General features: G+C 45.0%; 2 protein-coding genes across 3 annotated transcripts in view; both read left to right on the forward strand.

Annotated features, from left to right (window-relative positions):
- The first annotated feature begins 182 nt into the window (after positions 1-182).
- On the forward strand, positions 183-20,411 carry Cchl (Cytochrome c heme lyase). Of its 2 annotated transcripts, none has more exons than XM_075673069.1 (5): positions 183-375; positions 4,667-4,919; positions 7,115-7,389; positions 14,878-14,961; positions 17,427-20,411. In XM_075673069.1, the coding sequence occupies exons 2-5, from the start codon at positions 4,677-4,679 to the stop codon at positions 17,689-17,691; spliced, it is 867 nt and encodes a 288-aa protein (XP_075529184.1). In that variant the 5' UTR covers positions 183-375; positions 4,667-4,676; the 3' UTR covers positions 17,692-20,411. The 2 variants fall into 2 exon arrangements, with proteins under 2 accessions (XP_075529184.1, XP_075529182.1); XM_075673067.1 differs by lacking the exon at positions 183-375 and adding an exon at positions 408-1,000.
- A 3,046-nt stretch (positions 20,412-23,457) lies between these two features.
- Positions 23,458-25,100, forward strand: part of heph (polypyrimidine tract-binding protein 1 heph) — a 185,701-nt gene continuing 184,058 nt past the window's right edge. The window contains exon 1 of the mRNA XM_075673060.1: positions 23,458-23,871. Within this exon, the coding sequence (XP_075529175.1) occupies positions 23,846-23,871 (26 nt within the window). The 5' untranslated portion in view covers positions 23,458-23,845. The remainder of the gene's footprint in view (positions 23,872-25,100) is intronic.

Here is a 25,100-nt window from a genome sequence, read left to right on the forward strand (position 1 = left end):
ATGGCGTAAATTTTTTGCGGCTTTTTCCTCTTCGGCCCACAAGATGAGTAAAATAACATTATTGTCTAATTAAAAAAAATTAAACAATTTATTATTACAAATACTGAAATTAACAGAAGAGCAAATATTGAAGAAAAAAATGCAATATTAACTATTAACATTAGGATTTGTTACTTTTCCGGTTCCGGTTTACGCTTCGCACATGTCCGCGCATGGCGAAGCAGTGCATTGGAGAAAGCGTGCTCCAATAATCCCTTTTGGCAGTGCCTTTAGAAATAAATCTTCTGCACGGTGAATGTCCTCTGACCTTCCGACGCCGCGTCGAGTGTATTTCAGACACCTTACCTAGAAAAATTAAGGAGGAGGCCGCCGTAGGTGAGCGATTAGATTTTTTTACGCGTGCGTTTTGAGCAGCACGCTCGAGTCGATGGTCCTGCAGTGTTCTCTTCTCGAAGTGTCTCCTGTGCTTGCTTCTTCGGTGATCACTGGGGTCTGTGCACGTTGGAAGCTGCAGCACAATTCAAGTAAACTGGTGCAGACTTGACCAATAGGCTCGCCAGCGCCATTCTTCTAACGCTCGTGACCGGCACTTCACCTTCACAGAGGCGACTTGCCTCGAGCCGCATTTCTCAAGAAGATTTCTTTTATTATTTTTTTTAAAGTTAGTACGTGAGGCAATCACGCAGTAAAATTTTGTGACCAAAATAAATTTTCTGCGCGTTAGTATGGGAGCAAGGAGAGACATCTCTTTCATTTGCGTTCGTATTGTGTACAGCCCCTGGTTGACGCTGCTACTACGCAGCAAGCGTTCGCGTCTCATTAAGAGTAAGAAAGACGTTTATTAATTGAAAAATATATTTATAAAATGTAAGACAAGCGCAGTTTCCGCAGAATGCAGTTGTCGAGTAGTAGCTGACTGCCTAGTTCCACACCTTTTCAAAAAGAAAGCTCGGAAAAAGAAAACAAAACGCTTTATGCTCGACTGGGTCAACTTCCAAAGGTAGGGTGCACGTTGCTTTTCAATGCGAATGCGGCTGCAGCCGTCTTAAAAGAAAAAAATAAATAAACGGGAGCCTCCGTGGATCACTTCTTTGAGGGTAGGCGCGTGCTTTAGCATATTTTAGCATTGACGGCTGTAGCAGGCTATATCCGAATCGAATGTAACGTGAACAACCATCTTTGTCAAGTACCACCGTGTTTGGGGATTCTCAGAAGTCAATAGAATTACGATGTTTTATGCTCAAAGCTACATCGCCCTTCAGGCTTGGAGTGGTGCCTGGCGCCGGCGAAAGATGCCGATAGCCAGTGGCGCTATACTAATCCAGGTACAACCAAATTAGGAAGTCCCACTAAGCTTCAACAAAACACATTCGGAGGAGAAGGAGGAAGGACTAGACGATAAAAAAGAGATATCACAAAAAAAATGTAAAGAGCAAAAAAACGAAAGGAGAATACGGCACTGCTTAAAGTCTGTCCTTAAGACCAGTTCTCCGCAAGAAGCGCAACATCGCTTTCAAAGCAATGGACACTCGCTCACCAGAACAGGAATTGGCCTCCCTGGTGCAGTATTCGGCCACTACCTCTCTTATGACTCATTTGATAAACCAATGGCCCTCAGTCCCCAGCAGCTGCGGAGCACCCGATCAAGGCGGCCGTCAGATGTGCAATGCAGCAGAGGGTGCTAAGATTATCTGGACCAGGACAGGCCACCACTGGAAACTGACTCTGGCAGTGTGCAATACACGAATGCTCTCAAGTGAAAATAGTTTAGCAGGACTCTGAGAAACTATCAGGCATTGTTGCATATCGTTGGCCTTAATGAGGTTATAATAACTGGTGAGGCTTATACTGTGCTGACTAATGGCCACGACCTCTGCTATAGAGGACTCCTAAATAAGAAGTAATACGGGGCAGGATTCCGAATTAATAAGGACATAGTGGGCAACATTGACAAGTTCTACAGCGTTAATGACAGGGTAGCAGTAGTCATACTAAAACTTACTAGAAGGTATAGGATAAAGACAGTACAAGCCTATGCTCCAACCACCAGTCATGATGATGATGATACAGAACAGTTCTGTGAAGATGTTGAATTAGCAATGAGAACAGTGCAAACTCAATATACCATACTGATGGGTGACTTCAATGCAAAAGTGGGAGAAAAAGCAGGCTGGTGAACTCGCAATTGGCAACTATGCCATCGATTCTAGGAACGTCGGAGGAGAGATGCTGGTAGAATTTGCGGAAAGGAATGAGCTGCAAATAATATACACCTTCTTCAGGAAGCATAACAACAGATAGTGGACCTGGAAAAGCCCTAATGGTGAAACAAGAAGTGAAATAGAATTCATACTTTCCGCTGATCCCAGCATAGTGAAGGATGTTGACATATTCGGTAAAAGTGCAGTGATCATAGGTTAGTGATATCTAGGATTCACTTAATGAGGTTTGGGATTCACCAAAATTTGAAGAGAGAAAGTGTAAAATTGGTCAAGAAGAATCAGGCCAACCTAGACACAGTAAGGGTAGAAGCAGACCAATTTAGTCTGTTGCTTGCAGACAAATGTTCAGCCTTAGAACAGAAGGATGAAGATGACAGAGGCAATGAACAAAACCGTAACTAGACTGACTTCAGAAGCAGCAATTAAAGTAGGAGGTAAGCTATCCCAAGTAACGAAAGATCTCATAAAGAAACGACAAAATTGAAAGTGTCCAATTCAAGAGATCAGACAGAATTCGTGGAACTGTTAAAACTGATCAACAAGGACAAAGTAAGGGATATTTGAAATTATAATGTAAGAAAGACTGAGGAAGCGGTAAAAAATGGACATCATGAAATCGAGAAGAAAACTTGGCATAGGACAAGCCAAGAGAGCCAAGCCAAGCCATGCACTGAGAGATAAGCAGGGTAATATCATCAGAAATTTCGAAGATATAGTAAAAGCAGCAGAAGAATTCTATACTGACCTGTTCAGTACCCAGAGCAGCTACGATACCTCCATTCGAAGTAGTAATGAGCAGGTTACAGAGGCTCCTCCTATAACTAGTGATGAAGTTAGAAGGGCCTTGCAAGACATGAAATGGGGAAAGCGGCAGGAGAAGATGGGATAACAGTCGATTTAATCAAAGATGGAGGAGACATGCTCGAAACGCTTGCAGCCCTTTATATGAAATGTCTCATGGTCCCAGAGAACTCGGAAGAATGCCAACATTATACTATTCTACAAAAAAGAAGACATTCACAGATTGAAAAATTATAGATCCATTAGCTTACTTCCAGTATTGTATAAAATATTCACCAAGACAGTTTCCAATAGAATAAGGGCAACACTGGACTCAGTCAAACAAGAGAACAGGCTGCCTTTAGGAAGGGATCATATCCATGTCATCAATCAGGTAATTGAGAAATCTGCAGAGTACAATCAGCCTTTCTGTATGGCTTTCACCGATTACGAAAAGGCATTTGATTCAGCAGAGGTACCAGCAGTCATAGAGGCATTGCGTAATCAAGGAGGCTTATTTAAATATCTTGGAAAACATCTACGAAGATTCCACAACTACCTTGATTCTCCACAAGTAGAAAGATAGCTATATAGAAAGGGGTCAGGCAACGAGAGACAATCTTTCCAATGCTATTCACTGCGTGCTTGGGAGATGTATTCAAGCTATTAAACTGGGAAGGCTTAGGAGTGAGGATCAACAAGTGATTGAGGTCCTTAACAGAGACAATATAATAGTAGGGTTGAAGATTAAAGTTGCAGAAGACAAAGATAATGATCAATAGCCTGGAAAGGGAACAAGAGTTCAAGAATGCCAGTCAGTCTAGAGACTGTGAAGGGGTACGTTTACCTAGGTCAATTACTTACAGGGGATCCTGATCATGACAAGGAAATTTACAGAAGAATGGAGTGCATACCGCAGATATTCTCAGATCCTTACTGGAAGCTTGCTATTATCATTGAAAAGAAAGGTATGCAATTAGTGCATTCTACCGGGGCTAACATATAGGGCAGAAACTTGGAGATTGACAAAGAAACTGGAGAACAAGTTAAAGACTGCGCAAAGTGTGATGGAACGAAGAACGACAGGCGTAACGATAAGAGACAGGAAGAAAGCAATGTGGATCGGAGAGAAAACGGGGATAGCCAATATTCTTATTGACATTAAGAGAAAGAAATGGAGCTGGGCAGGCTATGCAATGTGTAGGTTAGATAACCGGTGAACCATTAGGGTTACAGAGTGGGTGCCCAGAGGAGGGATGCGCAGTCTAGGACGACAGAAGACTAGGCGAGGTGATGAAATTCAGAAATTCGCAGGCGCAAGTTGAAATTGTTTGATGCAGAACAGAGGTAATTGGAGATCGCAGGGAGGGGCCTTCAACCTGCAGTGAATAAAAAAATAGGATGATGATGATGATGATGACTCAAAACAATCTTTGTTTAGCCCCGTTATATCATATCACAAACACGATTATATAGTGAGCATTGTTTGATAAGTGTAGTTTTCTGGCTCCCAAACAGCTGATGAAAGAAGTTTGTTGATAAAAGTAAGGAAATGACAAAGAGAGAGACAGAGAAAGAGAGGGACACTTGGCCCTTTGACGTGCTCTCCTTTGACGAGCTCTTCCCCCCGTCGTCATTGATTTATTTGGCTTGCGACTTGTCAGGTTTGCAACGATGGGCCTGACTGCATCGCACCCGAGAGAAGTAACCGGGCCTCTAGGGTCGGCGACTGTCCACACTCGCTCTGAGTCACCTGAGCAGCACCAGCAGTCACCACCGTCTGAATGCCCCATGCATGGTCTCTGCGACGAGATCACAGGCCAGTCCGCAAAGGACAAGCCGCAGCAGCAGCCTTACCGTAGCGAGTGCCCAATGAATGCAGCAGCCTCCGGCGAAGACATCAACCCAGCCAACATGGTTGGTAGAAACCTTTCTGATTAGGCCATTTGCTATTTTCATATTTGCTGTTTTCATTTGCCTTTGCATATTTTCAAGGCCGCCTCTCCTGCCTTTCTTTAATTGTTACAATTCTTTGCCTGATTATTCTCGCACATGCATTGTCTTCCTCTTTACCTGCCACCATTTCTCACCATATTATTTATTTATATATTTCTTTATGAATACTTTACAAGCCTTCAGGAAGGCATTGGACAAGAACAATGGTTAGACGAACGTAAAAACAAGCGGTACTCGAAAAAACAAGGAAGGAAGAGAAAAAGGCATCAGCATAACAAAAGCACTATTTGTACAATGCAATGGCACATAACGTCAAAACAGTCAATAAAAAAATTAAATTAGAGTAAGAACTGAAATTAGAACTAAAAAACAGAAACAAGTGGTCACGCAAAGTTACTACCAAATCTTACATGATGATCACTGTATTACAAGGTAGGCATACAAACACAACAGTAGCCATATCAACTGGTGAGTCACCTCAATGCAAAGCGAGAAAACAAGTTAGCAAGTCATTGCACCATTCAAGACACACCTACTGCATTCTTGAATGTTCTTGCCAATTCTGCAGCGAAAGTGACTTGCATGTGCAACATGAACAGTGTTGTACGTTCTCAAACATATGTGAACACAAGCATTTACTCTGGAATGTATGGTGAGACATGCATAAATACAGTATTGGATGGGCTTGACCTGTGAGTTTGATATTTAACGACTGATAACATTGGATCACTGCTGCCGGTGTGATTTGAACATCACTTGTCTTCCTGCACACCAGTAAGCTCAATAAGGAATTTCATTCTTAATTAATATTTGTGTCACTGTTTGGTTTTTCACAGTCATCCCAACAGCAATATGCTGAATTTCAGCCTACCTGCAGCCAGGTTGATCAAATGAATTTGAGTCGACGACTGGACAGCCCTTTTGAAGCATGCTCCACTAACAGACACAATTTCTGTGAAAGCAGTTCAAAACAGGTGGAATATTTCATCTGAAGATTCTATTGTAAAGTCTGCTTTGAGTTAAAAATATATTTTCTACCTTCAGCCACGCCAGTTTTCAGAGAACAGCATTTGAAGAATAGCAAAATGTTTTCGCATCCCACGCATCCGCCCTTGAACCACAAAGTGCAGTGTATACTTTCTTGCAAAACCACAACCTTGTTTTCCTATACTTCATTTAACAACACTGCTAGGAAATTTTACACCGATGCTTTGCTGTGGTAATACTTCTGATCGGCTCTACATTATATTTACATGCATTTTCCGAGAGGTGGCCGGAATTCTTTGGAACATTGAGGAAAACCTTGTAAAGACTAGTTGCCACAGTAATTACAGCATTAACTACTGCTAACCATTAATGGTGAAAGCTTTTATATTGCTCCTGTCTCTAATTACAAGCATCAACGTGAACACATGACTCTGGCCTACCTGGAACTTTGATAGCATCAAAAATACTTACAAAGGCAAAAACATCCGTGAAAGTGCCATGCTATAATTTTCAACAGAACAGCAAGAATGCCAGCAAGCCCCCCCATAAATGTGACAAGAAACTGGAAATTTTCAAGGGTAGCGCGGTGGAAGTAACAAACATATATCGGTGCCCAAACACGTGGACGAGACAGACTCATCAGTGATACTAATTGCAAAAAAAAAAAAAATGTGACCGAGGAAGACTCGCTCACATCACTTAAAGAGCTAGAGTCATTGCCTGTATGGCACATAAACATATTACATAAGCTTGCACATTTCATAGGGTGGCATACATTAAGGACACTTGCATGCATTGCATATAATTTTATAGCATTTAATTAACCATTTCACGATAGCTTTTTTAGCCTGTGACCAATTTTAGCGCATTGCAATTCTTTCGCAATGTATCTTTCGCGTCCTTGGCGCACTTCATAGTCATTGGCATAGTTTTATTACACGTATTCTGCCGTCATTTAGGCCCCTTTACAGCCCTGTCACATCCTGGTTCGTAATTTATAGCTTCACATTGAACACATTCACCTTGGCTTGGCGCTGTTTGGTCATACTTGGCCCTTGCGCCAGAAAACACTATATTCATCATCACTTCACATAGATTCCAACATGTGCACTGGAGGAAGAAGAAAATAAACTAATAATTTTTCCCCTTTTGTTTTTCTGTTTTTACAGATGCCAAGCCCAAACCAGCAGCCAGCGGCAGACCAGCCATTCCCGCTACCAACTGAGCGACAGCGGTCACGCATCCCCAAGGCTGGCGCTGCGGAGGGGGAGACGTGGGAGTACCCGTCACAGCAGATGTTCTGGAACGCCATGCTGCGCAAGGGCTGGAGGTGGCGCGAGGCTGACCTGAAACCCGAGGACATGGCACACATCATCCGCATCCACAACGCCAACAATGACCACGCCTGGGAGGAAGTCCTCAAGTGGGAGGCGCTTCACGCAAAGTGAGTGCTCCGACACATGTACCCATTAAAGGATGCCTGCAACAAAACTTCAGTTTGGCGAAATTGGTTAGAAATGAGTAGTATGTGCTACCTCTGAAGCAATTTTGGCAAAGCAGCAGAGCTGCCAGTTGTGTAATCTTATTAGCAGCCTCTAAGCAGCACATTTGCTGATGGCATGTGCATCAGCTTGTTTAATGGCTATGACGTAAGTCCTAGCCCACCCTCTGAGATGTTTTCAATTCACCAAGGGCAGCCAGGGCCGCCACCTAATCACGGAGGTCAGGATGGGGAGTCGCATGTTCTAGGCCATGCGTTGCTTTCGGCAAGCTGTAATGACAGCATTTCTTTTAAAATGAAGCAGTGTTTCTTTCTTTATGCGACTTTTCCACTGCTGCTGCTGCTGCCGGGCACGCCATGTTTGGGGTGATTGAGAATGTGTATATTGGACTTGGCCATGGTGAGGGAGAGGGATCTTTCAAACCTTTTCAACGAAGGCTTCCTCGTCGCCACAATGCCCTCTAGGTGGCTGTAATTATGCATGAGCCCCCCGCAAAAGCATTGCAGAAGCTGCAGCATTTAGGTTTGTACTCATGAGCAACAGCCCTGAGAAAAGATAGCATGATAGAGAGGTAATAGAGAGAGGACACAGAGAATGGGTAAAAGCAATGCCATCGCAAAATGGGTAAGTAACAATGTTGCCTCCATTCTTTCGTGGCAGCTTGTACACATGGGAACATCCCAAGAGAGAGGGGAAAGGCACCATCAGAAAGCATGGCTTGCTTGGGGTCACATAACAAAGGAAACGCTACTACTAGGCATAGCTAAAGTTGCGAACAACGTGGAAAATTTTGAATTAGAGGTACGGCATGGACACGTAGTTGCTGTTTCTGAAAAATAAACACAGTGCAAGTTTGTCTATGTGGACAACTGACGCAGGGCGCACAGACGCAAAGCTACATTAAAGCACCGCAGCGTCAAGACGACTACATGCAAGCAAACATAAACTTCAGCCATTGTGCATTGTACCATATGAGGCAATGACAGTGCTATCATTCTCGCAGGCTACCAACAGTGGCGTGCAACAATGCCTTGATCAACTGGGTCTCGCTGTGTGTTCTGTGCACTACGTAGACTAACGCAAGTGTTGTACACAAGGTGACATTTAACGCTACCTCACGACTTTCGTATGTTGTCATCATCACTGCAAGATATTGTCAATCAATGTAAACAGCACAGAGAGCTTCGCTTGCCTCAATTTCCACAGTGCGTGGAATCTGCATAATTTTTTTCCCTTTCAGTTTCTGCATCAAGGACGGCTATTTTTGTGAGCTCTTCATGGCACTTCTACTTGTATTTCAACCTTAAAATTTTCCGTGGGGCCTCTTCTATATCTGCACTAGTATCCTAATAGGCTTTTTACGTGGTCCAAAATTTCAAGCTGTAGGTGAGCTCAGCTCATCAACAATGCTTTTAATTTTCTTGCAATTTTCCTTTTCTCGTCAACAGTGCTTTTCATATTTTTTATAGTTATTTTGTATAGCCCTGTTCAGTCTCACCTTTTCCATAAAAGGTTAATATGATGCATAAACAAATGCTTAAAATACTGGCCACGTAGTATTTCAGAAAGGATTCTGCATTTTAAAAACTTAACCATTTTTCTCCAGGAGAGAGAGAGATAATGTTTAATTGCAGAAAGGTGGAGGAGGTCGGCCTGAGTGAAGTGCCTCTAGCCTGCTACTCCACGCCGGGGAAGGGGTTTGGGGAATAACAGAGGTGGGATGAGAAGAGGAAAGAGGGTGGTAGTACGGCAAATACGATGAGGGCTGCATATCATACTGTATCTGTGCATTGTGTACGTGTACACTTCACACCACAGCACAGTCATCTTAGCGAGCAGAGTTAGAAGTTACTGCAATGTAGCCAGGAGACTGTATATATCGTTCATAATTTTAACCGCTGTTAGCGCCACTGGCGTATTTAAAGCGGACAGTAGCAGCTGCAGGGCGGCGATTATTTGTCGCAGCATGGTTTTGATAACAGAGTCCGATGGTGCCATCTGAGTGCACTGTCCTCGCTCGCGCTGACAGCCCGTGTGCGCGGCGGCAACCGTGGCCATACATTCGATTCCAGGCTTGCGCAGCTGGCTTGAAGCAATGGTTTAGAGAGATTTATCGAGGCCAATTCAACTAACTTCTCCCGGACCTGCGGAATTGGGGCCAGGGAGCTCTCGTTTGGACCTACAGCTTGCCCACGCCGATGACGCGTTGGTCTCCTCCGCTGTTGCTCTGACGCTGCCGCCTCCTTGTGGGACATACTTGTCTTGCTCATTTTGTTCAGTACTTTGTTCTCCTTTTTTTTTGGTTAGGACACTCCTTAGAATTGGCCTCGTGGGGTCCATCGCAATTCGAGCACTTCATTTCTTTCACTGTGCACGAAGATACGTCATGGCTGCCAGCACAGCGGAGGCATGCCGTATGGCCTGTGCATACAGCGCTGACATGGCCTAGCTTAAGGCACTTGTGGCATTGCAGTGGCCGGGGCACATAAGGACGCACCGGGTGTCTCACGTAGCCCACCTTGACATGATCAGGTAGCGTGTCTCCCTCGAAAAGAAGCTTGACGCTCGTCGATCGACCGAAGCGGTGAGAATCGATGACCTTCACTGTTAAAGACAGAAACCTTCGTAGCTCTTCGTTGCTGATGTCAATCATGACATCAGAAATAACACCTGCCCTAGTGCACGATGAACGACCGGACTTCTATGTGTCCTAGTATGCGCACGGTTTTCAATTTTTCTAGTGCGGCCTGCGTCGTTACTTCCACTGTAACTACGTTTTTCTTGGTGTTAAAACGCACTTCGTTAATTCCTTTCAGAGCCACATTACCAAGGTAAGTGTTAAGAATCTGTCTGTGTACAGAATTTAAATTCTTAGACACATCGAGCGGCATAAAAGCGATCGTGTAAGTCGGAGTAGGCGGTCCGTTGGGCCCTGCTCGCTCACGTCGTTGGTTGCCTTGCGGTATTTTCTCTTCATTCGCCTGCCCTCCACGACGGTGTAGCCATCGTCGGAGTCCATTGGCTCGCTGTTGGAGAAACAGGAACCGGACGTCTCCATGCCTACGTTGCAAGCTTTACTCTTTATCCCTGCGAGACAAGTGAGAAGAGGCGTGCTCGACACTGGTGATGGTGTGCTGTCGGTCATCGCCTCGCATGGCTTCGCGTCCAAAAGGCACAAATAAGCCTCCACTATGACAAAACTATCGCAGCAAGGCAAGAAGCGACGCTTGCTCCATTTTTCTCCAAATTCAGCATGGCACAAAAGGGGTTCATCTATATGTGTGTCTGCTTCTGTTCTCGTAAACTAGGTAGGGTAGGAAAAGTCTATCTTTAGAGACTTTTAGGCGTTGGTCATGCTCCTTCTGTCACGTGGGTCTGGGGCCCAACACTCGAAGACCACGTGAGTTGACCTGAAGTGTTCTGTTCCAGCTTCTACAGCAGACATTCGCCAACTGTTGTGGCTCTGCCCATAGATAAGGGCCACTCGAGAAAGGACACAGTTGACTCCCGTTAATTTGACCTCGGCTTATTGGAAGGCACTGAAAAGTCCTGTTGAGAAACCATAGATTGCTATGGAAGAAAAACTAATTTATTTCGAACTCGAAAGCATGCTAATTTGTTTAATTCGATCCCAACTGACCTGTGCTGCCACCCCATGAGGTGTGCAGCGGTTACTACAAGCTTGAAAACACCAGAAATTCAGCAGACAATGTTACTGCTTCCCTAGGCATGAAGCTATTTGATATAATTTTGTTTTTATCTTCTTTTGGCCGATGTTTCTTGTGCCTGCAAAGCAATTCATTGCTACTTGTTTTGTGTCATGTCATGCCAAACCAATGTTTAAACATGTCAGTGCTCTTCACATCGTGCTTCAATCTCACTTCAAGACATGAAATCACATTACAGACTGCTTGAAACAATAAAAAAAATATATCAATAATTAGTTTTACTGCTGTTTGTTAATTTGTCCGTTCGAATAGTTTGACAAAATCTTGCGGTCCTGCAAGAGTTTAGTTAACTCGAGTCATCTGTACCAAGAGCTGCCAAAGTACGAATGGATCAGACAGACAGTTATAGGCTTTGGCTCATGGGTGATAAGTTCACTAAGCCACTAATGTAGTTTCTGCACAAGGAAGGCTTTTCTTTAAATACCTGCTTAAGCTGCAGGGCAAACTTTTCTCATTAAAAAAGAAAGAAGGAAAGAGAAGTGCTTGGGGAAGGTCTCTGGTTGTTAACGGAAACTGTGACAGAATGGGGTGCACATTTATGTGCGATTATGGAACAACAATGGGAAGCCTTGGTGCTGTGGTTAGCTCCAGGGATCAAAGGTAACATCATCACGTACAGGGAAATCGTAGATCGTTACAAAGCCGAAAGAAGATTCTTTCTGCCTCCGTATCGGTCTCTTTCTCTTGAGGACGCTCGCATTTGGCGGTGCCTTCAGGGAAACAATTACGCATCACCATATTGGACCTACTTAACTCAGACGAGGGACAATAACGACGCCCTTTGAAAAATTTGTAAGGAGAACGGTATGCTAGACCATGTAATATGGGAGTGTGCTGGCTCCCCAGGGGCCAAGGAAAACATTGGCAGTAGAGAAAGCCCGGGAGGCTTTGCTCCAGAGCAAACTGAAGACGACCAGCGTGGAGCAATCCGTCTGGCCGTTGAGGCCATTAAGACTCACCGTCCTCAACACGCGGGGACTGCTTCGTCCTCCCCCCTTACCTGTATGTAGCTTGAGAGGCGGGCATTCCAGCTCGGTGGAATAATAAAGTTTTCAATCAATCAATCAATCAAGGAGAACAAGAGGCAGGAAGGGAAGAATTCGGCAGCACAAAATTGAAAAATTCAGCTACAGAAAGGTGAAAAAGTTGCCAACAGAAACTGTTTGGAGAAAGAAGTGATGTGAACAGAATAGGACCAGAGCTGGCATTGAGCGAAAAGAGTTAAAGCTACAGAGTAGTCAAGAAGGTGTTGGTAGCAGAAAATTGAATATAAGTCAGCTATACAGAAGGGATGGATTTGGCAATGCGGTGTGTCACTACAGTGCTTCAATGCTAATTGCTTTAACGCCAACTTTCATCGTGAGATGGATTATGCCTGAATTTATTTTTTGAGGAAACACAAATGTAGTATGGGCCGTGCGTTGCCATTCATGCTCTTGGCTAAAGAAAAGCGAGCAGATGAGCGGGCACCAGTTTTTACTGTGGTTACGACAAGAACATCTAGTGGTGCTCCCTAAGTTAACATCATCGTTGATTTCCATTGCCAGACAAAGGCCTTGCCAGTGATCTCCATTTGGCAGCTACCCCTGTTTTGTGTCAGCTGATTCTATTCTGTACCTTATCATCCTCCACTGCAGTTGGCTGAGCTTCCCTTTCCTCGGTACCCATTTTGTAATTCTTATCAGACCATCAATTACCAGCACCAAGCATTAGGTGGTCTGGCCAACTCTACATTTCTTCCTCTTGATGTCAGCTATCTTATCAGATACCCCTGTTTGCTCTTTAACTCACACCACTGTTTTCCTGTCTCAGCTATCATTTTCTGTTCCATCGCTCGTTCAGCGGTCCTTAGCTTCTTCTCAAGCTTCTTTGTTAACCACCAAGCATCAGTGCAATTTGATGGTTGTATCAGTGAACGTATGCATTGATTATTTCCCTGCATCCAGATCTACAGCATCAACAGGGGCGTCTAGGGGATAAAAGAAAGCATTTCTGAAGAGGGCAAGTTTCTTATAATTTGCATGTTTGTTGTTGTATAGGCACCAGGTGGGCCATCGGCAGGTGCCAGCAGCACTATGGTGAATAGCTTAGCAAATGACACCAGTAAGAGCCATGGCATGTAACGCAGACATCGAAGCAAAGGCGAGAAGTGCACACATGGTGCTTCCAATGATATTGCACTGCGTTTGTCAAGGCCTTACAAACTGGCAAATGCATTTTTGTGTGTGTGCTCCTGAGAAAGGTTGTTGCTAGCATGAAGCAGGTCACATCGGGCAGTGTAAAAGGAAAAATTAGTGCGAGTTGTTCTGCAAATGCACCCCCACAAACGAAGCTCACCGCCATGCTTCATCACGTTTAATGTCTTAGCTACTAGTCCAGTCTTCAGTCTTGGTCGATTTCACGCAGCTTGAGGTGACGAGAACCGTCTGCAGCGTATGGTGCACGTGTAAGGCCTGCTTTGGAAGCAAGTGTGAATGAACTGCTGCGTTGGCGATCACCGTTGAAACATTGAAGCAGAACAGACAGAGTCGTGTAGCAGCCACAGCTAGACCTGGGGAGTGCCATGACATAAAATATACCCCGAAGAGAAAGACTGGGTCGCTCATAAGTGGCAAAATGATGACTACAAATCCGTGTGTTTGCCCTCGGTGCCCATGCTCTAGAACTGTCACATCTGCGAAGGCTGACACGCATAATTTACTTAGAACCTAGAGCTCTTTGCAAAAGAATGGCTCCTTTATTGATGCTAGAACAGCTAAGCAAAAGCAGAGCAGCGCTTGAAATGTATGTACCGTTGTCTGCAGACGGCATATACCCAAGCTTTCCACCTTTCCAGCTGGTGAGACTTGGTGTATGTGTTCAGACTTGGTTCTATGGGGCAATGTGTAACAGAAGAGGCGACGAAACACAATCATCCATCCAGCAGGGTAGGCTGCAGCTGCTGCACCCTACCCTGCCATGACATGCCATTACATTCACGCCACCGCCACATGAAGGTGCCACTCTTCCAAACCCATCTGCACCCGGTCCCTATAATACTTCCCTCAAGGCACACATTGTGGAGCTCTTTGGTCATACCTGGCCCTTGCGCCAATAAACCCCATATATTATTAGCATTGTGTAATCTATTCATCTGTTTGTTTAGCCATATAATTTCAGATCTAGTCTATTGTGAAAATGTGCAGATCTCTGCTCTAGTCACCAGAATGTTACAGCTGCGGTGCATCAATCCCTCTATCGCTGGCGGTTGCCTTTAGTGAGGTTGGACTCACTAAATGTTATGGTTGCAGCATGACTGCTGTTGTGCAGACTATTGTGGGTAATTAATTGCAGCTGATCACATGTACTTGTATATCCGTTTTCTAAGCATCACTGATGCTATTCCAGTTCATGCTCTTCTACCTTGTTGCAGTTCGCATCTTCTGTAACCACAGAAATTTTGTAGCAGAAAGACTGTAGGTGTTCTAGCTTGTGCTTCTATTTCTTGTTGATGATTCTCTCCAGAAATATTAAAATTTAATGTAATTCAGAAACACATCGAAAAAACACTTTGCACTTATATATTTGGCTCGGGGCAATCAGTGTCCAACTCGTACCCCTATTTGTTTAGAAGTTTGACCTTACTAGCAGCTGGAATGTGCATGGTGCATTCTTTGCAAGAAATGCACACATGTGCTTCACTGTGCCTGTCTTCGATTGCAGGGAGTGTTGCACACCCCGACTCAAGAGGTTTGGAGGCAAGGCCACCGACTACTCGCCTCGGGCTCGAATACGTAGCTGGCTTGGGTGAGTGCACCCCCATTGTTGATGGCGCTGTAAGACAACGAACATGCGCAGCTTCTTGTTATTGTGAAAGCGACAGCAGGGACTAATGCAATAGAGGTCGCATTGTCGGCACCACCGCCGTGCTGTCCTGGCATCGACGGCGCATGTGCGGTGAGCGCTTGGAGGTTTAGAAGGCCTCTAGAGATGCAAAATGCACGACTCTGAAAGGGATGAAGGCATGCGGATGCACCGTCATGCTTTGCTCGATCGGTTCTGTTGGAGCGAGGGCGAAGTTATGGCTTCTGCTGCTGTCTTGAGCATTGTGTGCACGCAGTTCATGGTTCCTGCTGTGCAGCTGTGTGCAGACGACACTGTGGTGTGCACACTGGTCTGAGCAGATGGCAGACTTGATTAATCTAAATATATCTAATCCTTTCAATGGGCACGGACAAATACTGACAGTTTTCTGTTGGTCTCATCTGGTGTGCCACTGTGATGTGACGCCTGTAACGTAGCTGCCAACATTCATCGTAACGGCAGCATTGTGACAAGCCTGGTATCTGCGAGGACACATTCCTGCCGCGCAGCAAAAGCTGTCTAGGATGCTGCGTAGCGTCATGTTGACTCTGCATGTCGTCAGAAATGGTGTAAGAAGCTTGAGTGCAACGTTTAACTTTGCTATCGCTTTCTACGCTTTGCCTTCGGGCAAAACTGCCAATTGTTTTTCACCCATTTTAGCTGTTTATCACTTCTGTGTGAGTTGGTCAACACCAAGAAAATCTACGTCTTGTGCATCGATACTGAACGGTAGAGCTTTCCGCTGCAGTAATTATGGCATCCATTAAACGTTGGAAAATGCATTTCCTGATTGATCGTGCAGGGCTTACTTGAGAGTTGTGCAGAAGAAAAAGAAATCGAGTCTTGTAACAGGCCTGCTTACTGCTTTTCTCGACAGCTTTTAGTGTTAAATGTGTTTGAATTTGTATGGTATTTTATCTTGGCATAATGTTATTGCATATCATTGCCTACTAGGAATCACAGCGACCGTTTTGAAGGCAAAACTGTGTCCTTTAAGCATTTTCTTAGATGGTTTGCTATGGGATGAAAATGGTTCATGATAATTGTTCGTTACCCATAGTGGTCAAGAAACTTGGTGTAGTTGAAAAGTGTAATCGAAAAGCAGATTTGGTGGAATCAAGAACACCTATATAGTGTAGACCTCTGTTTGGTCAAAGGAATACCGGAAGTGAAGTAGTAATAGAGTCAAAGCGAACTCTTAAGAGTTGTGTGGTTTGTACAAAACTTTGATACAACTATATGTTGACCCATCTAAAGTAAAGAAAGGGTCCTTTATAGCAAAATGGAAAGTTTCATCTCAGAAATCAGTTTATTTTCAAAGTGCTGTTGCAAAAATGCAATTTCAACGTTTTTTACAATGTCAGTAGCACAGAAAATTTGATAAGACATTTTTTTGTTGTTTGTTCTAAAACTTTTCTGATTGTCGAGGCCACAGGAGTGTTTTGCGTTAGTGCATTAGTGCAGGGTTGCAAAGTGGGACCTTGACTTTGTGACATAGGTATTCTGGCATTTACTCTGTTGATGCAATACATGTCAATGTTAATACATATGTACATGCAGTCAACCACGAAAGTTTATGCACCGCTGGATCTGCAAAAAAGCTTAATATCTCCCAGCCTCACGGTGCAGCCTGTTTATCACATTTGCAGCCTCTGCTAGCATATGCAAACAACATTTTCACATACGGTTTTGCTGGTCGTGGTTACAGGCTGCTCGGAAACTATAGTGTTCGGAGATCCCATGGTCCGTAAACTTTTGGGGTTCCACTGTGCATACATACATATTTACAGGGCCGGCTACTTTCAGGGTAAAAACCTTGTTAGTATTCAAGAGCCCATAGCAGCTCATGTTTAGCAACAAATTCAGAAAAAATATTCTTTCATTTATCGACATCATCATTGTGCATCGTCTCAGGCACATTTCCTCTGTGAAGTAGAAGAAATGTTGAAGTTATTTCGATTTGGATATTGATGACGCATTTCCCCTGAAAGTGGATGACCCTGTATATGGCTTTGCCATACTGGATGGTTATCCTGCTTTCTTTCTGCCTGCCTCGAAACGCATTTCCTTTCCCTTTTTCATATAGCCCTTTCTGCACCATGCAGCACGGCAAGAGGGAGCAGTGAAAACCTGCAGTGGAAGTTTAAAAAAAATTATATTTAGCGATACTGGCAGCTGTTTTTAGAAAGTACAGCTGCTGAACGCTACTTAGACCTCACCTAATTTTGCACTCTCTCTCCTCATTGCTAAGAAGTTAGACATAGTTAGGCCTAGCTACAGTCTGTAGCCACATGCAACTTATGAACTGCAGTTTTGCCTGCCGAGGCTTACCTAGTTCATATTGTGGGTGACGAGCTCTTCAGTCTTTATTTGTCGAACTTTATTAATGCGTCCTTTCCATTCTGCAGGTACGAGCTTCCATTTGACAGGCACGACTGGATCGTTGACCGGTGTGGCAAAGAAGTCCGCTACGTCATTGACTACTATGACGGTGGGCCAGTGAACGCGGAATCGAGCCGCTTTGCGCTCCTTGATGTTCGACCCGCTTTCGACTCCTTCGAGAATGTCTGGGACCGCATGAAGGTTGCGTGGTGGCGATGGACGATAGCAAGCAAGCAGGAATCCGCCTCTGAGATGGCTGCAAGCCAACGAGATGCTGCGACTAGCCAATAGGACTGCCGGTGTAGAATCTACAGCAATCTTGCGTAGCCGCATATGTTGGAGGTAGGCGTGCATGTAGCTGTGGGTGTGCAGTGAAACTTCTATTTACTTGGAATTCGCAACATGTCCCAATAAGCACACCTACTTGAATTATGCGGTTGACGTAGACGGGGCATCAAGTAGACCTTATTGCGTCTCTTATTGGTTTGTGCTGCAGAGACTAGCATGTCCAGTATTCACTAATGCATGCTATCTGTGTGCAGGTTATTCCGTGCAAATCATGATCCATGTAAAAAAATTTTCCATGCCTTTGCTACATTGTTTTTACGTCTAGCTTGGTCTCTCTGATTGAAGCGGCCCGGAGTGAGCTTTGGATTGCAAGCTGATTTTGTGAAAATCACTTTGCTGAAAAGTGGAACAGGTGTGGCTGCCACTTAAGATAATAAACAGGGCAGGATGGGATAGCCATCTTGACGAAACTTACCGGCGTAAAATAATGTGGGTGGAGGCTGGGCTGTGACGCATCATGCTTGAAAGACAAAGGACTGGTAGACAAGTGTTCAGACATAGAAGCAGGCAGGAGATTCGCTTGCCTTGTGTGTTGCTCTAGTCTTGAACTGTTCTTCTGACGCTTAGGTTCAGTGTTTAGGCTGTTGATGGCCATTCAGCTTACTGCTTCTTCACGTACGCCTATTTAGTGCAGCACATTCTGCGTTGTTCTTCGCAGAAACTTTCACATTGCATTTGTGTTGCCTCGCTGGCTGAGGTGTGATATGGGAGGTGTCTTGGCGGGACTCAGACCACAAGTCATAGCATGTCATGTCTGGAACACGCATAAGCAGAAGACAGAGACAAATAAGCACAGGGCATTTCCCGCTGAAAGGAGACTTTACACAGACAGTTGGGCGCATGTGCATCGTACAGATGAATGCCATGTTGTGGTCACAACATTAATGCCACAAATGCAGATTCAGTGCCATACGAGGAAATTTGAGTATGACTGATAGTTTTCACCGTGCCTCTTGACATAAAATGCTTTCAAGTTTTGCCTTGATTTATTTTCCCCCGGTAACACTATTGCTACCCACAGTTCTACCATCCCTAATTTCTGCTCCCGCCTGCCGTCTCAACCACACGTTACCAATAGGGCGCTGTCAGTCTCTTTAAGTTTTGCGTTTGCTCCCTTACTTGGTTCGTTATGTAACACGACAACAAGCCACACCGCCAAGCGATGATATGTCGCTTTCTGCCTGATCTGCTTTGTTTGGTGTTAAACCACCAACTTACCCTACAATATTGTGAGAACGTGAGCGATGCCTGTTGCAGCACTCAAAATGCCTTGCAATAATGGGCCGAGAGTAAGGCGCCTGTGCTGAGCAGCAGCTACTATGTGTTTTGCTATGGTGCACCTTCGACATTGGGGCAGTTCAGAAGCAGGTGAAATTGGCAGCACCAGTGTTGCCGAAAAAGTCCCTGCTATCTGAAAACATTGCTTCTCATTTCTTACTATTGAAAGTTTTCTGCTTGTCTGCCGTGCCTGAATTGCGTATTTATCCCATAGGAGGCGTATCTTTGAGGCAAATTTTACAAATATGTGTGCACTCTGCTCCCCCTACCATGTTATGCCTGCACAATTTTTACGAATTTCAAAGTTCACAGGTTGGCAAAAGTTTTTTGAGCACCATGTTAAATGGAAGAAGTAATAACCTTCTCACCACAAACACATGCACCTGGGTAATTAAAAATGGAGATTCTATACATACATACCTTTCCTGGCTACTGGTATTTTTTTATCACACGACACCAACAACTTTTTACATTCATTCGTTGTTGAAGGTGCAGTTCATGCTGCCCGGTGTGTCTCTTGTGACATGATCCTAAATTTAAAGGCTGAGTAGTGAAGCCACAAGGACATTTTAGTTCACCTCAACCTCCATGCTCCAAAAAACTTTTGCATTTGCCTCTACAGTTGCCTTAAATGGTGGTGCATTCCGAAGGTGGCATGCCCTGCTGCAAAGGAGGTTATGAGAAGACCGTTAATCAAGAATGATAGCCCACCCCCCACTGAAAACACCTTTAGTACATACATTTAGTAAACGCCTTTGGTACAGTTTTGCCTGGTGATGCCATTGTGACAGTGCAATGAAGTGCATTGTGCACTTTGGTTCAAAGATCCCATGTCTAGGATCTTTCTACTAAAACTCATTCATTGTTGTCATTTTTCTTTTTTTTGTGTGGTTTGCACCAGCGCAGAAACTAATGAAAGCCTGTTTAAGGCAGTAGAAATTGATCATTGTGGAAAGTTTGGCAAGATCTTGTGTGCCACAGCCACTTTCCTTGTGTAGCTTGTACTGTAGTTTGGCAAGAATCGACATCTTCTCAATTTTAACCTGGGAGGGTGTAGATACTTGGTATTGCGGTGATGGGTACCATACATGCAAGGCAATTACACCAGCTTCGTTCCTGGCCTTATCAAGAAGTACTAACTATTTTTTAACAAAGCACATCTCTCCACTTGCCATTTCTTCGCCTAGCATTTTTAAATTTGTCTATTGGCGCCGTGATATCTTGTATTGTAAAGTATGTTGCCTTCTTTAGGCATGTACTACATTGGTAGGTGTTCATAATCTTGAATTCTGATGTGGTTCACTATTCGACAGGTACTTCTAGTCAATCAGGAGTGCGTTCTTGCTCAATTCTGAAGCATTAAAGAAACAGTTGTGTTCACTCAATCCTGCCTCTTGTGTTCATATTGTTCATGTGCTCATGCTGCTGTCTAAGTTTGAAATGTAGTCCAACTTTGGTGGCCATGTCAGGTGGCCGTCTTTAGCTGGATGTTTATGCCACGGTAGCATTACATGTTAAGCAAGAACACTATACCTTATCATGAGCATAAGCAGCCTCTAACATAAAAAAAAAAAATTAAGCTTGATTATTGCAGCCAGGGCCCACACATTTTAAACCTCCTCTGGGTGGCTGTTATGATTTCACAGCATGCTCTTTATGAGCTGTTTAATTAAAAAGAGACACTTGAGCAAAAGAAAGTTGAGTAGTCTCTGTTCATAATTTAAAGCTAGCTTTCCCATACTGCAGTTTTCCAAGCTAATGGTGATGTAGTAATTTCTTAGTGCGTTATAGCACAGTCTGCTTTACTTTTGTCATGGAAAATGTAGACGCAGCTCTCGTGCTAAAACCGTGTCTCAGACACAAGCCCCACTATGTGCAGCTAGCACTTGTCTTCACTTGAACCGTGGCTGGTGCTGGCACGAGCTGGGCAAATGTGCTACGCAGAGCAGCTGACTTCTGACAATGACATGTCGGCGTCTCTCCCTTGAGAAGTAATGGCCAGAACATGGAGTTTTGTGCAAGAATGTGTTCTCCAAGTCACCTGCACTGCTGCATTCATTGAGGTACCCAAGTGCAGCCATCATTTATTCTATACAAACTGCTCTACAAGATGTAATATCATGCCAGACAGCTTGCCTTCGAAGTGGAATACAAGCAGGGAGAAAAGGTTTCGACATGAAAGCGTTCTTTCACACCATACGCTTGTTTTCCATAGCACCTGTAACGAGCATAACAATCGAGGGTAGCAAATAATGGGAAACTAATCGTAAAGTGTTCCTGCCTCACATACAAGTGTTCAAATTCAAGCACAAAGAGACTAGGACAACTCGAATGTTGCATTACGCGACTTCTTTAGCGCAGCTGGAACATTCTGAAGTGAGAAGTCGAAGATTCTGCTAGACTGCTGAATTTTTGCTTATTCGGCAGCAGTTCTTGACATACGTGCTACTGGCATTGGCAGGTGATCTTGATATTGGTGTTGGCCACAATATGTAAGAATTATTTTCCGTTGCCATGGCATGACAGCACGCCTTAGTTCTTGCCAGTATCAGCCACTCACTGTGATGGTTGAGAATTATTGAATAGGATTAAAGGAAAGTAATGTTTGTGTGATACAAAATGGAGAAATTATTTTGTGCCAGTTGCCACACAGCATGTTGAGAAATAATGGGACTGGCATCTTTAGCGTCTCAACATGTTCATCATCATCATCAGCCTGGTTACGCCCACTGCAGGGCAAAGGCCTCTCCCATACTTCTCCAACTACCTCGGTCATGTACTAATTGTGGCCATGTTGTCCTTGCAAACTTCTTAATCTCAGCCACCCACCTAACTTTCTGCTGCCCCCTGCTACGCTTCCCTTCCCTTGGAATCCATTCCGTGACCCTTAATGACCATCGGTTATCTTCCCTCCTCACATATGTTTTATTTTTTCCTCTACAATAAAAGCCTCGCAATGTGAAGTCACAGTTGAGAACCTAACGTTTTGCTGTTATCATGCCAAAGCAGCTGCCAGTTTCATAGGAGGCCTTCAATGGTTTTACAGTGGACAGTTGCCTTGGCTGCTGTTTTATTCACTTTCCTTGCCTCAACACCTGTCACGCCTTGCCTCTCACAGGCTGGAAGATTCACCTCCTCACCTTCTTCATTTGATGGTAAAAGGAGTTCAGTGCGGCCCTTGCTGTGCAGTGCCACATTACATGAGCCATTAGTAATTAACACTGCAGCGAAAAAAGTTTAGCGATACTTGCACCTGTTTTGTGTCTATGATGCCTTGCTGCTGAAAGTTGTCTCTCCCAACATTCTTTCCTATTCAGGCTACTTTTGTATTAGTGCATTTTTGATGCCTGTACATGCTACTGAATGAAATGAATAGACCGAATGATAGAAAGTGGCGCAAGTTTGTAGGGATTCAAAGTATGAAAATGCAGATGTACAAAATGCGCACACAGGAGGAACGATAAGGACTTTTGTGTTTGAGAAAAGCATTTGTGTTGTGCTTTCCATTCTATATCTAATCCGTGTGCTGTGTGCCTGTATTTTGAAGCCATGAAAAGACCAAAGTGCACTGTTTTGCTTAATGTTTACTTTGGAATGTACAGAAAATCACATTGGCTCTAGTATGGCTGCCTGGTACTTTTTATAGGCTATAATGTTTTTTGCAGTGGTTGGTCCAAACTCCTAAATGACAGGCTCATCATTGCGTTTCATTTGTTTCTGAATGAATGGTAAAAGTACTGGGATGTGAAGACTTTTTTTTTCGGGATGCAATAAATTATTGCATGAGCTTGGCCAACTAAAATCTTCTGAGGGCTAGCAAGTTCTGGCAATTATGTATTTTGTAGCGACCTACCTTCTATTGCCACACGTTTCATATAGCTTTTCATACACTGTGTAACTCTAGCGTAGACAGACAAATTCTACGCCATTTCTTGTGTTCATTTCGTGCCATAACAATGTCATTATCTTTTGCTCGAACGTAATTTATTTGTTGCGACCGGCATAGACAGAGTAAATATTCCCAGTTCGCATATTTCTTGCAAATTATTTTTTTCGAGACAAGACAGAAATTTTGCTATCTGACAGCTTGATCAGAGTTGCAAGCGAACATTCTGAGAGATGGAAGCTAAGGGGAGACCGCGCCGGGCGGGCTAGCGTACGTCGCGGAGAGACCAGTTCCCGCGCTTCGTTTTCTTCCGGTAGCACATAACGGACTGTGCGGAAACGGTCAAAACCGTACGCGGACGCACCGTACACGGACGTACTACGCCCTGAGAATCCTCGCTCCACCGGCTACCGCGCGCGGCGACGTGAGGTTGATCACCTGCCGCTGCGAGCCGCGCACGGCTAGCGGCGGCGCGACCTGAACGCAAGAGGTCGCCACCGTTTGTTTAGTCACGCATCGCACGCCCGCTAGCCGCCGCCGCCTCCTCTCTTGTTTTCACGGCGAGCCGAGAGACAGCGAGACAGCCACCGCGCGCTCACTGCGACGTGCCCGATTCGTGGAGTGACAACGCCTGCTTAACGCTTGAAGTCGGTGTCCGCGCGTGCTGCAAACCCCGTAACGACGTTTCCGAGGCCCACACCTCTTGTCGAGCGAGGCCGTCAAAGCGGACAGCGAGTGCCCGCATCGCGCCTAGCGACTCCGACTGTACTACTCCTTCGTTCTGTGGTGTCCGCCATATTGTGTGACGGGTTGACCGACGACGGCGGAAAAAAGAGAAGGCATTTTGCTGCGCCCTCCTCTCCCGCGCGCTCCGCAGCAACCACTTGCTGCATGCCATCCGAGTGCGACAGAAGACGTCGGCTGAAGTTTTAAATGAATTGTGTCGCTATTATGAACGGGTGAGTACTGGTCCAGTTTTTCACTGCATGGTCAATTTTGGCGCCGCAGCTGGTGTCTCGGTTCGCCGCGTAGGTGACTGGTCCGCCGGTGGCCAGCTTGCCCGAACCAGGGGTAGAAAAGGCCTAGCTGGCGTCGCGGGTGCTCAACTGTTGATTTGTTCGTTTCCTTTTTCTTTGTGTGTGCGCTTGTCGGGTACGGTCAAGGGGCAACAACACTGGCGTCTTGCCGCATGCTGTTCGCGTCACAGACGCTTCACTGGACTTGCGAGCGGCTTTCTGAGACGCGTCGAGGAACGCTTGCGCAGAAAAGGCGTGCGGCAAAGGAGCTGCGCGTGCCGCCTTGTCAGCCGCGCGTGCTGGAGTTCAGACCGCACGCGCAATATCCTCAGGCTGTTGTATACGAAGTGCGAGAGTTCGCGAATCTCAATGACGCTCTTAACACTCGTCCTTTTGTCCAAAACTGCATGCGGCAAATTTCCAGTTCCCCAGGCTGGTTGCTACAGAAAGAAATTTTCTTTAACTTCGAGGAAAGTTGCTTGCGCCAGCGTGTGGGAAAATTGTGATGGCAGCTGGAACGTTTTGTCCTCGATTCAAGGCTTATCTGCTGCAATCATGCATGAAAAAAGCGGCCATTCATTCGACTCCACGCGAACGTGGATTATTCCTGTGGCAACACTAATCGTTCATGACGTGGCTATACCGTGCAAACGGATAGTCAAGCTAACGACGCAGGAAACTGACGTCTTGCTGGCAGCCGCTCCGTTTATTCATTGCGTTTTTTTTTCATTTCTTGTTTTTCTGGCTGCCTAGCCATGCGCGGTTTTTCTAAAGTAGGCATATAACTTTTTGCTGGCGCCAAAACGGCGCTGCGAAAAGAATTTGCGGCGGCGGTGAAATGAGCACACGATGCGGGCGCCGCGGCTTATAGCACTGCGGGCGGCTTGGCTTCTCGGCCAACAGGTGGTCGCGGCGGTGCGGCGCCTGAAACAAAACAAGTGGCGTAGAGAGATTGGCAGTGGCATAAAACTTGGATTCCATTTTTTTTTAAATTTTCTGTAGAGGTTAGAACGTTGGTGCTTTCGCGACAGAAAGCGTGGGGGCTCTGCCACGCTATCGCCTGGTTTTTTGTGCTCGGTCGTCTGCTGGCGTCTTCTACGCGTTCGTCTGCTGCCCTACCTCGTCTCGCCTGCGCATGCTTTCTGGCTGCGGTGCGGCCGCAAATCTAGTGT

Source organism: Dermacentor variabilis, chromosome 10 (assembly GCF_050947875.1).
Source record: "Dermacentor variabilis isolate Ectoservices chromosome 10, ASM5094787v1, whole genome shotgun sequence".
Lineage (NCBI taxonomy): Eukaryota > Metazoa > Arthropoda > Arachnida > Ixodida > Ixodidae > Dermacentor > Dermacentor variabilis.

Excerpts from the sequence above, each read along its gene's own strand:
- Cchl (XM_075673067.1), top strand. The coding sequence starts at position 975 with ATGCTCGACTGGGTCAACTTCCAAAG. Across the intron at positions 1,001-4,666 it reads GACTGGGTCAACTTCCAAAG|GTTTGCAACGATGGGCCTGA; the intron begins GTAGGGTGCACG and ends GCGACTTGTCAG. Across the intron at positions 7,390-14,877 it reads TGGGAGGCGCTTCACGCAAA|GGAGTGTTGCACACCCCGAC; the intron begins GTGAGTGCTCCG and ends CTTCGATTGCAG.